Source organism: Pelodiscus sinensis, chromosome 16 (assembly GCF_052426305.1).
Source record: "Pelodiscus sinensis isolate ZL-2025 chromosome 16, ASM5242630v1, whole genome shotgun sequence".
Lineage (NCBI taxonomy): Eukaryota > Metazoa > Chordata > Testudines > Trionychidae > Pelodiscus > Pelodiscus sinensis.
The window spans coordinates 10,788,591-10,803,738 of record NC_143067.1 but is presented as its reverse complement, the minus strand read 5'-3'; the positions used below and the strand labels follow the sequence as shown (position 1 = coordinate 10,803,738).

The 15,148-nt window shown below is 46.7% G+C and overlaps 1 protein-coding gene across 7 annotated transcripts in view; it reads right to left on the bottom strand.

Moving 5' to 3' along the window:
- The window catches only part of KLHL3 (kelch like family member 3), a 114,462-nt gene that overhangs the window by 71,296 nt on the left and 28,018 nt on the right, over positions 1–15,148 (bottom strand). For 4 of the 7 annotated variants that reach the window (XM_075900449.2, XM_075900455.2, XM_075900452.2 and 1 more), the window contains exon 1: positions 5,245–5,477. The exons of the other annotated variants lie outside the window; for them this stretch is intronic. In XM_075900449.2, the coding sequence (XP_075756564.1) occupies positions 5,245–5,258 (14 nt within the window). In that variant the 5' untranslated portion in view covers positions 5,259–5,477. Of the gene's footprint in view, positions 1–5,244; positions 5,478–15,148 lie in introns of those variants that run through there. 7 annotated transcript variants of the gene reach the window in all.

The window sequence follows — 15,148 nt, the reverse complement described above, 5'->3', positions numbered from 1 at the left end:
TGGCCCCAGCTGAGGGCCACGGCAGCCGGGCCCCTCCTGAGCACAGCTCGAAGGCTCGGCCGGGCCCAAGTATCACATGCAGCCTGGCTACTGCAGCACTCAGCTGGGGCCAAGCGCTGCAACAGCCCATCATGCATTCCTTCCAACCGGGCCACGTAGCAGCCAACCGAGCTAGAACCGGGGCCGAAGGGAGGCTGCCCTGGCTCCAGGCACAGCACACCCAGCTGCCTGCCGCACCACTCACCCTGCTACTGCATGGGGAACCCCAGTGGGAGGGGCTTATTAGCAGCTGGGGGTGTGGCCTGGCGGTGCGCCGCAGCCCGGCGGGCAGGGGTCCGCGGCTCGCTGCTGGTCCGCAGACTGACATATGCAGCCTAAGTATATTGCAGATAGCATCGCTAGAACCCCAAAAGGAACATTCTTCTGAGGAAAGGGAACTCGATGAGTTACAAAGACAAAAGAGTTTCACAACATAGGATAGCAAATTAACACTACATTTTTATGGGAATTATTCAAATTCAACATCAGTATCACAGTTAAGGATGTGAAGGTTTAACTGGTAAGCCACAGAGGGCCCACTGCAGACAGGGGCTGTTCTAATGCAGTGCCTGCCAGCAAGAGGCCCAAGGGTGAGGTAGGGGCTGCTCCAGCCAAGACACCAAAGAAGCCCCCCCCTGCCTGCAGGGCACTCGGGCCTGCCACAGGGAGGGGCTGCTGTGGCCTCCCAACCCATACAGCCCCTGGCTGTGGCAGGGGGCTGCAGGCAGGGGCTGCTCTGGCTGAACTGGAGCAGTCCCTGCCTGCGGTGGCAGCAGGAAAAGAAGAGAAAGGGAGTATTCCGGTCTAGGAGCAGGCAGGAGAGCCGCTCTAGGGCTGGAGTGGTCCCCGGATTCACACTCCCCTTTAATTGGTTAACAGTGAAACAACATGTTTAACCAATTAGCCAATCAAACAGGATTTTACATTCCTAATCACAGTTGCTTTCTGATGCAAATATTAAACTTCTCAGCACAATACCCATGAAGATATCACCATACTTATGCACAAATCATCCAAAGCCATTATTTTATATTACAGTATTGGAAATCTAGAAGATTTACCCAACATGGCTCAGCTCCGGGGCCAGCCGGGGGCATTAGGTGAAGCCATGAAGCATGCTCCCTGGCTTCTCCACGGAGCCAGCCCAGAGTCACAGGGAGCCATGCAGGCCATCCCCCGGATTTTTCCCAGGGCTGGGGCTGGCCTAGGAGCAGCGAGGGTCATGCAGGTTGGCTACCAGTGCTCCCCGGGGCTGGCCCGGGCCACATGGTGGCCAGAAGCTGCTCCCAGGGCTGGGGCGCTTGCAGCTGCCCTGTGGCCACTCACGAGTATAACTGTCCCTGCTATCACTCTCTTTCATTTCCATCGTATTCCACACACATCCCTTTGTCCTGGCACAACCAAACCCTGACCTTGCCTTAAGTTATGATAAGAGGAAGCTGCATAGCAAATGTGATGGTCCCAGCTCTTCCCATTTAGGAGGAGTTCTTAAACAGACTCACAGACGGACAAATGGACAGATGCAGAAATTCTCCAGAATATATAGCAGATTTAGGTTTTCAGTAATTCTTCTGTAAGATTCTTTTTTTAATATGTTTAATTTCGTCAGAGATAAACACCACACGTTTCTGACCATTCAGCTGTGTCATTTTGCCAAAGAATGACCATACAGCACTGACAAAAAGAGAACTGAGTTCAAAGAAAGCAATTTAGATTGCCACACACAAGACTGGCTTAGATGAAATCAACTCTGCAAACATATAGACACATGATTAACTTTACACATGTAAGTAGTAGTCCTACTCACCAGCTCACATGAGTAAAAGTGTCTCAAAAATACAAGAGTTTACAGGGTTAGGACCTACATTTGAAGTGACTGGATAATAAAGCACTTTTTTTTTAAAAATTGACAAAGTGGAAGAGAAAAATTGAAATCCAGAGGAGAAGATAAAATAGGTCAAACTTGAGGCCTAAACTATTATGTAAGTTTATAAAATGTTCTCATAAAAAAATTTAAGCCCGTGTACAAATATTAAAACAAAACCACCACACACAAAAAACCCCACCCACCCACCCAAAGTATTCAGTAGCCCTTTTCAGTGTGAAGGGTGTAGCTTTTGTGGAGTTCAAGAGGACATGCCCTTCTTGAATGTGAGAACCTGACATCTTAACTGTCTCTTCAGAGGGACATAAATCCAAAGTCCTTACAGCCTTGGTTCACTGAAAAGCCTTGCGCCTCTCTTTATATGTACACCATGAGAAGTAAAAGTCATAGTTTGGATAATTCTATTCGAACCACCAAAATCCCCCAGAAGATTCAGTGCGATTCTTCACTTTCAAAGACCGATAGGATATGGAATAGGGATGTTAAGTAACTGTTTGTTAGCTAATCGAGTAGTCGATGGAAATTCCATCAACTATTCAATTAGTCGAAGAGGGGCGCTTAACTTACTACATTTAAAGTGCAGCCCTGCCATAGGATTAGCTCCTAGGGGTGGTGCGAGCCAGGACAGAGCAGTCCCAGCTTGTGCCAGCTCCGAGACAGCTGCAACTCTGCCTCCCCAGCAGCATGAAGATAGTGCTGGGGGGAACCATCAAAAAAGCTAGGTCCCCCCCCAGCATTGGCTTCTGCTTCCCTTCCCCACCTGCCTACAGAGGCAGCAGGGCGGGGAGCAGCAAGTAGTCACACATATCTCTAATATGGAGATTGTCCTTAAGGAATAAAAGTGTCTCAATCAGTCTAAACCAAAAATAAGGTAAACTGGCTACTATAAGGAGCTCTAAAAATTCAGTGCCCAGAAGGTTCAGTATTTGAACTTTTGGACACTACCATATTAGAAGTGATTAATCAGTGTTCTCTATAAGGTGAGTACAGGGGCAGCCGCCCAGCTGATTCGCAGAGCGCCCGGAGCAGGCAGCATGTGTTGAAATTGGTGGTGCACACCTGCACATGCCTCAGAACATATAACAAAATTTATTCTGCACATGGAGGGGGAAAAAAAAAATAGACGGAACATTTTTAACAATGGTGATGATAAATGGCCACTCTGCCTCATCTTCTCCTGTCAACTCTCAGGCATTAGGTTCACTTTAGAAACTGCAAGAATTGGACACACACTAGTATATGGGCAACTATCTAAAATAACTCAAGATTTAAATATACTAATGATTAACCTCCACAGCTAGCTATTTTACACTTATGAGAAACACAAGATCTAGAATATATTTAACCACTAGCGAGATCACAGGCTGAGAGTTTTGTTTGGAATGTTAAGCAGCAGCTAAATAGCTGAATGTTAAATATACAAACAGCACATCTTTCCCACCCAGACATCCCCTCCTACACCATGGGTGGTTGGCTGGTGGTCTGCTGAAAAATATGCATTGAACAGGGTAGGCTATAGGCCAAAGTGTTTGAGAACCACAGATCTCAAGGATAGAATTCTGCCCCTTGTTACATGAACAGAATTCTTTTTCCTCAAGTAAGGCCAGTAGTTTTCAATTTGGGTACAGTATGTTGGAAAAGCAAAGTATTCCTCAGATCCCAAAAGGCAGCAGGTTTCCAGTATGATTCAGTGAGAAACTTTCCCCTGACACAAAGGTCACCAGAATAATTTGGAAAAGAAGCATTCAGTGGAGTTTTTGGGAGTAAGTTTCTGGCTTCAGAAAGTCACAGGGCCAGGGCAACTCAAAGAACACCACGTACATGGTAAACTTTTTATATCCCCCTCTTCTCTAGGTCATTCCTATGCAACAATCACAAGATGCAACTTCTCATTATTTGCACTATGTTCAGGGGGCCTTTACAGTCTTAGAAAAACTACAGCACCCACAATATCACAGCCAAAAACCAAAACTGCATGGGAGACAGTTAATGGCCCAAATACCCTATGAGCAGCTATTTAGCTGCTGCTGTCTCCCTCTTCCTGTCATAAAACACAAGTCCCTGGTTTCTGCTTATAAAGCAGTGTGTAAATTCAGTACATTTGCAAAATTCATAAATTTGTGTTTGTTAACTACAAGAAGCACTAAATGGATGCCACTGGGTACAAGTCAAGATATATATATATATATATATATATTTGTTTATTTGAGTACTAATAGTTTAAAATTGTATTGGTAGGCTGCACTGTATCAACCCACATTAAGTTTCCACACCTCACTTCTGCATATTCCTTAAATACCTACATCAACCAGGCAAAATACATTCGAACATCTTGCACACAAAAAAAAAAAATCTGTCTGGCCAGTTTTCACATGGATCTAAATTCCCTTCCCTTCTGAGGAGGGTTTGTGTCCTGTGAAGTAACCTTCATTTTTTACATTGCAATGTCTAGTAATTGGAAGATAAAAGGGATATTTGTGCTGGAGATTAAGAAAAGAAGGCCTTCCAAGAACAGAACGCTAACATGCTCCAAAAGGAAGGAGAATTCTCACAGGAACATGAGCAGTGTTCCCTGTGATCGTGCAGACACTCGGGGATTCAAATCCTCCCCCCCAGCTGATTAGGATTTTTGTTTCTACTAATGTTGCACATTCACACCTGCCTCCGTGCACGGATGGAAAGGCTTGGAGGGACCACTGAACATGAGAATCACAGTCCTTGAGTTAATCGCCCTTCCTTGCATGCCAATGAGTACCACTGGCTAAGTGAGCTGGTTCTTGTAAGTCCCACATCTTACAAGCTTGCTGATAAGCTTATGCAACTATCCAGAAGCTTTTCAGGTGAAAAGGCAGCTCTCACGAGAATGTGCTTCCCCGGGGACTGCAGAGATTCTTGTGAACCGCACCGCTCCCAGGTCCACCCGTTCAGGCGCCCACATGGGGATTTGAAATTTTGAAAGCACACTCCGCGATAGTTAACCTGGGGCACTTTGTACGGGGGGGGGGGGGGAATGGTGGTAACAAAATGCCCAGGGGTAAGGAGTGATGCTTGTCCCCGTGAAACACAATGCAAAATCCTTCCTCACCAGGGAGAGCTTTGAAAATTAACCCCCCCCCCCACACACACACAGAATCGTGAGCAGCAGATCTGTGGCACTTACAAATAAGAGCCAAGCTAGTGTCCCCTGCAACGAGATGCCAACCCCCCCCCCCCCCCCACCCTTCCCCAGCGATCCACCAGCAGGGCGCTTTGCACGCCCTGCCCTCCCCCGTGCAAGCACAAAGGCGGCTGCCCTGCCCGGCGCGCGCACACACACATACCTTTCCTCCTCCATTGTGCGCAGCCGGGCTGGAGCCTGCCCTCTGCATGCACCCGCCAGCCCGCTCGCAATCCTGCGGCCGCTCGCCGGCCGCGCGCTGGCGAGATCAATCAGCGCCTGCCACTCCGCACGGCTGCAATCGGAGCCCCGGGCTCCCCCCACCGCCGAGCTGCTGCCTCTCACTGGCTCCCTCACGCAGCAGCAGCCGCCGCACAGCGCCTCCTTACCCAGAGCTCCCTGCAGCGGAGCTGCAGCAGCCCGCTCCCTCCGCCTTCCTCCCCTGCAAGCTTGCTGGGCTGTCTCCTGGCAACAGCAAGCGGTGCCATTTACACCTCTCCAGCTGCTGCCGCTTGCACACCGCCTCCCCACGCTCTCTCCAGCGCCAGCCAGGGAATCTGTCCAGGGGGAGCAGGGGATTGAGGGGGGACTTCTGGCTTGTCACATTCACTCAGCAGGGAGCTGCTGTCTCTCAAACGGGCCCATGCTTTCCTCCATTACGTGCTGCTGCAAGGCCCAAATTCACCTCCGAGACCTTGGCCTACCCTAGGCATTGCCAGTGAAACAGAATGGATCTCCCTCCTCCCCCAACTCCCTGCATTTCCCACCCAAATCCGTGGCTGGCCCTTTTCAAAGGCTTTAAAACAACCACAACAAATGGTCCTGCAGCACCTTAGAGACTAACAAAAAAAATGTAGCTGGTATCATGAGCTTTCGTGGGCACAGCCCACTTCTTCAGATGACTGGCGCAAGGGCTCCAGCGGTATTAACAAACAGCAGAGAAATTGGGGACTGGTCCCGGAGGGAAAGTGAAGGAAAAAGAAAATCTTGTAAACTGTCATTCATACAGTTGAAATACTCCCAAATGTAAATGACAACCCATGAACAGATCACAGAGTGGATCTGATTCTAATGGCTATTAAACCATTAAAATTAATTGCTCTGAGCAAATCCATGGAGGACATCCCACGGTGACATTCCTGCTTGAAGAGAGACTCTGTTATTCACAGATTTCTACGCCAGAAGCTATCACTGTGATCATCTAATCTGATCTCCTGTATATACCCCAGGCCACAGAACTTCCCCTAAAATAACTCCTAGAGAAGATTTTAGAAAAGTGTCCAATTTTTATTTAAAAATCACCAGTGATGGTAAATCCACCAAGACCCTTGTTAAAGTGTTCCCATGGGTATTTACTATCACTGTTTAAAATGTACATCCTATTTCCAGTCTGAATTTAGGTCTGTAGCATCTTCTGCAGTAGCTCTGTCTATATATGCTCTCTCTTCTATCATTCCAATCCCCTTGGTATCTGAACCCCTAGCCTCCAAGGCAAGGACAAAGAGCAAGACTAGTTAAGAGCCCTATAACTAGACACACACTAGATAAAACCCAGGTATGAAAGCATGAAGCAGCAGAAGTGACTGCATTGTACCAGTACCATGACTGGACCATGAGCTACAGGATTCCCCCACTCTGCAACTCCCATGTAGTACCCCCAGTAACACTCATTTTACAGGGAGCAGGGCTTAGGCTCTAGCTTCCATTTTTATAAAAAAAAAATTTGCAGAAAAGGCCCCAAATACTGTAGCAAAATGACTAAACTGCCATGATTTGGACATTTAACTAAGGAAGTTTCCTTTTTCAAATGTGTTTCCCCATGGTTTTCCCTATTGTTTCTCTTTTAATGCAGTTTCTCTGCCCTATAGGTCCATCTTTATCAAAAACACACCTAACATGCCATGCAGGGTAAAATTAGGGTGCATGCATCAAAAATAACCTTCAACCCAACTGGACACTGCTCTTATAGTACTAAAGAACACAGGAACTACTATCAGTATTTTACATAAGCTTATTATAGTATATTTGGCTGTTAATGCAGAACACTGTATGATTTCTTAACGAAAGACTAATGGTGTGTTTATTCTTCCCATACCAACAGACAGTCAAGGTAGTCCCTACCAATACACATGGCTACATAAGGTACCACAAAATTTGAGGGACCAAATTGCCCCAAATTTTGTGTTGCCCTACACAGCTGTGTGCTGCATATGGGATGGCTCTGGCAACCAGCCCCTTGCCCCAGCTGAACAGTGCTCTCTAGGGAGAGTGGGGCATGGGACCCCCCCCCCCCACACACACACACTCCACCTTTGCCTTGCCCCTCCTCCACTGATTCCCCCAAAGCTCTTCCCCCATGGTGCTACATAGGGCACCAAAATGTCTAGGGATGGCCCTGCAAATAGTATGTGTAATATTTCAGGCCAACCATAACCCACTCTGCTATAGCAAAAATATTTCTTCCAGATCCCAGGTGCAAATCAGTTCATGCCCAAAAGCATGGAACTTGCTGTTTTTACCCTAATAGAACTGCAGATGCTGTGCCTTACTTTAATCATTTATTAATTTTACTATGTTATTTTCCTCCATCATACTTTCTGGTAGCGAGTTCCAGAAACTCATGTATGCTTATAGCATAGAGAAGTATCGACTTTTTACATTGCTTTTTCATTTCGTCTAATGTTCTTATACTATGGAAAAACAAGAAAGTGGCCTGAAAGTCATTGCTATGTCTCATAAAATTCACTTCTAAACTGTCTCCTTTCTAAATGAAAACCTTAGTCTTCAAAATTTCTCATCATACAGTTGTGTTATTCTCACCTTCTTGTTTCCCCTCTTGGTTCCATGCATGTCTTAACATTTGTTGGTAATAGCAAGTTAATAATTTACACTTTGACAGAGCATTTTAACAGAAGCTCTTTGCATATATTAGGTATCTAAACAAGGTTCTATCATCCCCATTCTACAGCTGAGAAAACTTAGGACCCATTAGTTAAGTGATGTCTAAAGTCACACAAAGATGCAGAGTTCAGAACAGAATCAAGGTCTCCCACCATCCAGTCCTACAATTTAAACAAATTCCACTGTCTTGCCATAGAGGAAAAGGAGCATCAAGCAGAGCTTCACACCAGATTCAGAACACTGAGGATGTTTCCCATGTATTTCTTTTGACAAGATTCTTTGCGAGAGAAGATCCTCACCAAGATCCTAGTGTACATTCCAAGTGCCCAATCATATACTCATGGCATCTGGTATACCATGTAGTACAGTGTTTCTCAAAGTGGTCTGTGAAACCACTTTGAGAAACCTGTTAACTGGCCACTACGGTGTGTTTACTTACTGGTGTCACGGCCATGGAGCCTCACAGCTCCTATTGGCTCCGTTTTGCCATTTGCAGCCAAGAGGAGCCATGGTATATTTTCACAGACCACTTTGAGAAATACTTGATGTAGTGAAAGCATAAGAGTTCTAGGCAAGAAGCAAAAACTAAAAGTAAATAATTTATTTAGAAACTGAGGGTCCAGACCTGTTCCCATGGAAGTCAATGGAAAAACTCCCCAACAGATTTCTAGACAAGCAAGAGCAAGCCCTGCCATTGATGCCCAATGCCAATCCCCTGAGCAACATACATTTATTAAACAAACAGCTATCATAACAAAACACTAGCCTTTCAGCCAAAGACCAATACCAGAACACCCCACTTCAACCAGCCAAGGACCTACAACTGAACTAATCCAACAACTCCGTTTAAATGCTTTGTTAAAACAGATATATTTAATACTGAATCTTGAATTCCTTCCAATGGGAATAGTTTCTCACAGCAATGGGGTGTTGAATCTGAGACAAATAATACAGCTAATCAGTGGACAGAGGCAAGGTTTCTTTACAGCCACTTTGAGAAGTGCTCATGATAGTTTACCTAAGGCACAAAACTGCTTGCTTGCCTTTTACTGCAACTGCTGATGGCCATGAAAAAGCTAGTATTTTACTCTACCAAAAATGTTACTCAGGTTGAGTGGAATTTTTCTGGGAGAATTGACAATGCTCATTGTAAAACTGGGACTGGTGCATAAAACTGGTATCTTCCTACTTGGTGGGTGGGTGGGTGGGTGGGTGGGTGTGTGTGTGTGTGTGTGTGTGTGTGTGTGTGTGTGTGTGTGCTCCCAAATCTGCATCTTGACAAATAATCTTGCCTACTTCTTTTCTTAAATTAGAAAAAATGGAGTCTATAACCCCAATCTGTAAAGAAACACATAAGCACACTAATAAAGCTGATGAGCTGAACTGAGATCATAAACTTTTCAGGACAGGGACCATCAGCTGAATGCAACTGCTGAAATGGGATGCCATGCTTCCATTTTTAAGTGCCCAACTTGCAACATCTTGGACCTGGTTTTCAGAGACACTCTCACACAGTAGTCCACATTGACTTCAAGAGGAAGTACGAGTATTAAGGTCTTCTGAAAATAAGGCCTAAGTATTTCTATTTGAACACCCAGTACTACCATCATCAAAAATCAAGGCTATGTCCAAATCTTTATTCATTCTGTGAGGAGCCTAGTACATCTTTGATACCTAAAGAATGTAGCTAATCTTTGTCCTTTCCCAAGACAAAAGTAAAACAATGACCAAAACATCTGAAACATTAATGACAAGATCATAAGGCTCCAAATCATCAAAACACTCTAGAGAAAGATTTAGGACAGGCTCCCCGATAAGGATTTTTTCATATCAAGCAATTAATGGTTTTCGAGTGAAAGCATAGGCAGTAGAAACATTGGAATACCTTTGCTTTAAGCTTTTGCCTTCTGTGATAGATTCTCTTCGTCAAAGCCTTTCAGCGGGCCAGTATTTTTTCTACAAAGTAACTAACATTTAAAGATCAGACACGCTGTCCCAGACTGAGATGCAAAAGAATCTTTTTATGGATTTTTTTTTTTAAACTATGACTGTTGCCCTCTAGTGGTAGTTGTATATTTTACACTAACCCGAGTTCACAAAGCCACATATTTAAAAATACATTTTTTTCTAATCTGTAGCATGCAGAAACATCCCTTTATTTTTAATTTAAAAATGGTCCGTGACTTATGCTGATCATTCCTCTTTACATTTAAGATTTAAATATAACAGATTACATCCTAGCTATGAATTCTGGAGACATAAGGTGGGTGATGATTATATTAGACCATCTTCTCTTGTAAGAGACTTAAAACTTTGGAGCTACACAGATCTCTTCCTCAGGTCAAGGAATGTAAAAGACAAACTGCCTGTTCTGTAACTGGTATTTTTTGAGATGTGTCACTTATGTCCATTTCACATTCCACACGCATTGGTGCCGGAAGTATGTCCTTCAGCAGTACCCGTAACAAAGTAGCTCTAGGGACCCCTGGAGAGGCACCTCCCTGGTGCTGTATAAGGGGCACTACACACTCCCCCAACCCTCAGTTCCTTCTTGCCAGAAACTCTGCCAGTGGGGAAGGAGGGCAGACTGTGAAGTGGACATGAGCAACATCTCGAAGAACACAAGTTACAGAACAGATAACTGTCTTATCTTCAAGTGCTTGCTATCCATTCCATGTAAGGTGACTCCAAACAGCACCTATGGAAGTAGGTAGAAGTTCTTGGCCACGTTGATTGTAACACAGCTCTGGCAAACCCATCATTGTCTCTAGCCTGCTGAGTGATGGCATAGTGAGATGTGAACGTGTGGACCAAGGACCACGTCATGGTTCTACAGTCATTGCGGATTGCACATGTGCCAGGAAGGCCGCCAGTGATGCCCGCACTCTGGTTGAATGAGCCCAAAAAATCAGGGGCAGCTTTGCCAGCTTGTAGCAGGAGCAAGAGAGGACGCAATTGGAAATCCTCTGCAACAAAACCAGAAGGCCCTTCATCCTATCAGCTGTAGAGACAAACAGCAGCATTGACTTGCTTAATATGTTCTAGGTAAAACCCAAGGCCTTCCAGGTGACCAGGGCATGTAGATGCCTCTCTTCCACTGTCTAGTGAGGCTTGCGCAGAACACAGGCAGGAATATGTCCTGGTTCATGTGGAAGGAAGAAACCACCTTTAGCAGAAAGGCCGATAGGGTGGTAGCTGGACTTTGTCTTTATGGAAAACTGCGGAAGGCAGTTCCAAAACCCATCTCGCCAATATCAGTCACTAGAAATGCACCCTTCCAAGACAAGAGGGAAAGGGACAGGAAGCCAGCCGCTCATGAGGTGGACCAGTGAGTCTGGAGAGGACCAGGTTGAGGTTTCACAGCGGTACAGGGTTTCATACCTGCGGGTAGAGTTCTTGGAGATCCTCAGTAATCTGACCATCATGTCATGAGAGAACACCATCTGTCCCTGAATCAGCTGGTGGAACATGGAGATAGCCAGAAGGTGTTCTCTGAGGGAAGAATGTGCCAGACCCTGGTTCCCAAGCTGCAGCAAGTAATCTAGGAAGGCCTGCTCTGGAGAACATTCTAACACCCTACAGGAGACCCTCATCCACTTAGCCAAGTCAGTCAGTCTCGTAGATGGCCTCCTGCTTCCCAAAAGGACCTGCAGGACCTCTTCTGAGCAGGTACACTCCTCCAGGCTCAATCATGGGGCATTCACACCAAAAGGTGCAGATATTCAAGTCTGGGCTGTAGGAGTCAACCATGGTCCAGATGGTAGGGAAGAAGTCAGGGAGGGCTCATTTGTATATTAATGAGCCATACCAGTGCTGGTGAGGCTGCAATGGGGTGATCACAATAACCCATGCCTTGGTGGGAGGATCTTCATCAGATCCTCAGCCCATGACAGGAGGAAGGCATCAGAGAGCGAGTCCTTTCCCAAGCCCTGCTGGGATCAAAACCAGTGGCACTTTCCATTATGCCTGGTTGCCAACAGGTCCACTTGGGGAATTCCCCACCGCTGGGAGTGAATGCGAGTGACTTCTGGGTAAAGTGACCACTTGTGGTGTGAGGAGAAATCCCTGTTGAGATGATCCTTTAGAGCACTCCTAACATTCCTGGGAGGTAACCTGCTTCCAGATGGATATCATGGCTGATGCAGAAATCCTGAAGCTGGAGAGCCCCTTGGCATAGACCCGACGAACACGCTCTCTGTTGAGTGTGGATGTAGAACATCAAGGCCATGTTGTCGGTGAGGACTCTCACCCTCTTGTCGAGCATGCCCCCTCCTCCCGCTAAGTCCCAGATCGGACTAACACACTAATGACCCCAAAGTACTAACACTAAAACCATTTACAGCAACTTTACAAAGTCTCTCTGAACAAAGGCTAAGCAACACTGAAGCAGCAACTGTTCCATGCATCATAACTGGCATCAAGAAGGAACTCAGGGTAGGGCGAGCGGCACACCTTATACTGCGCCATGCTAGCACCACTCCTCTCTGGGTACTGCTGAAGGAAAAACTTCCAGCACTGATGCATGTGGCAAGCACATACACCTGACATGGACTGGACAGGAGCAAGCACTGGAAGAAGAATCAGTGTCACAGCTAAATACAAGGTGTGTCTATTGCAGGGGTCTCAGACTCCCAACCCGCAATGCATCCCTGGCTGGAGCAGTTGCACATTACAGCAAGGAAGTCCTGATGAATGAAGGGAAAGGGTTGCCTGTCCATTCCATTCCCCAAAGTCCCCGCCCCCCGGCTCCTGAAAGATGCTGCATCAGAGATTGCCAGGGGGACCTGATAAGGTGGGTTCCACCCTGCACTTCCAGAGCAGTTGGAGCTATAGGGAAGCAGAGTGAATGCACTTGCCGAGCACACACTGCTTCCCAATGACTCCCATCACTGCGGGCAGTGTGGGGCACCTGACTGCTGCTGCCCTGCTGTGCCAAGTTCCCTCTCCAGTAATCCCTGAGGCCATGTCCCTCGGGGGACAAGGTGCCATGGGGGAAGTGGGTGAGGGGATGGCAGGAAGAGGAGGGGTTTGGGCAATGGGAAAGAAACTGCCCCCCAGATCTCCAGTTGGATTGCCCAATAGCTCCAGCTGGGGTGGGGCAGATGTTTGAGACTCCTGCTCAATGAAGTCCATGATTTTAAGAGAAAGCTTTCCTTTAAAACACTGCATCAATGTCATCGTAGTGCTTTAATGAAGATGTTCTAAGCCGGGGGTTGGCAACATATGGCACATTTGTTGTAAGTGGCACTTAGTGGGAGCTCATCGCCCCCCCCCCCTTTCCAGCAGGATGGAGGTAGCGCTGGGGCTGAGGCAGCAACTCTTCAGGTGTCCAGGGCCGGCTCGGGACCGCATGGCTGCAGCAGTGGCTCCTCTGGCATCCAGGCCAGCCTGGGATTGCGTGGCCACAGTCGTGGCTGCTCTGGTATCCAAGCCAGCCTGGGATTGCGTGGCCATGGCAGTGGCTCCTCCAGTGGCCAAGACCAGCCCAGGATCGTGTGGCCACAGCAGCAGCTCCTCCGGAGCCAGGGCCATGTGGTAGCTGCTCCTTAGGTGGCTGGAGCCGCTGGCCAGAACAGCTGGGAAGTCACCATACAGCTGTGGCCCCAACTTCAGCCTTGGGGAAGAGCTGGAGCAGAGCTAGGTCTGCGTGGTAGCTGCTCCTGGGGCAGACCGGGGGCAGCTGCTGGGGTGGCATGGGAATGCAGGGGAGACGCAGTGGTGGTTGCTGCTTCTGCAGCAGTGGCCAGGCTGCTGTTCTTCCGCCATCATCACTGGCAGAGCGGCACAGGAGGCAGAGAGTTGTGTGCTGCTTAAAGTATCAAACTATGAATCCGAGATTGGAGAACTCAGCAAGGCAAAACAAGTCCAAGGATCACACTAAACGGTAAAATCTGCACCTTAATTTTTAATGAAGCTGCTAAAATGTAAGTAGGACTATTATTGACTTTAAAAGGTACCAATGGCGCACAGACCTGTAAATAGAAGTGAATAAGTTAAATCTTGGCACACCACTTTTGAAAGGTTGCCAACCCCTGCTCTAAACCAACAGGAGAGATCTCCCCCATGGGCTTAGTTAATCCATCTCCACAAGAGATGATAGCTACATGAGTGGTAGCAACCATGAGTGGTGTGGAGAGGGTGAATAAAGAAAAGTTATTTATTAGTACCCATAACAGAAGAACTAGAGGACACCAAATGAAGTTAATGGGTAGCAGGTTTAAAACTAATAAAAGAACGTTCCTCTTCACACAACGTGTAGTCAACCTGTGGAACTCCTTGCCAGAGGAGGCTGTGAAGACTAGGACTATAACAGTTTAAAGAGAAGCTAGATAATTTCATGGAGGTTAGGTCTATAAAAGGCTATTAGCCAGGGGATAGAAATGGTGTCCCTGGCATCTGTTTGTCAGAGGCTGGAGAAGGATGGCAGGAGACAAATCGCTTGATCATTGTCTTCGGTCCACCCTCTCTGGGGCACCTGATGCTGGCCACTGTCAGCAGACAGGATACTGGGCTAGATGGACCTTTGGTCTGACCCAGTATGGCCGTTCTTATGTATGTCATCAGGAGAAGTTTATAACACAGTAACATAGTGCTGTCAATACTGGTGCTTAAGTCAGTATAATTATGTTGCTCAGGGGTGTTGGTTACTCACCCCTGAGCAATGTAGTTATAAGTTCTTCTGTAGTAGAGTTTCAGTGGCACTTAGGTGCCTAACTCCCATTGACTTCCAGCTGGAGCTACGTATCATTTGAGGTTTTGAAAAAAACTACCTTTAATTCTTCCATTTCCACCCTTTAAAATGGGAAATCTACTTATGCAATTCATAAGCATGTTTCAAGGGTTAATATTTGTGCAGTGTAGCTTTGAGATACTGACATAAATAGTTCCATAAAAGTGCAAATTACCACCCCCCATTCCATGTGGAATCTATTATTAGGCTTGTGCATCCATTACCCCAACTGCCTTTTCATCTGAAAAAAAAAAAATTACCTTCAGTTTTGTTCTCTGCAGCAGTCCAGTAAACATGGTCACATTGCTTTGTCTAATATTCTCAAACAGCAAACAATGTGCATCAGAGGTAGCAGCGCAGGGTGACAGGCAGCTGGTCCACGAGGGGAGCTGGTATTTAAACGGGCTCCCCTCACGGACCAGCTCCCGCCTGGCAC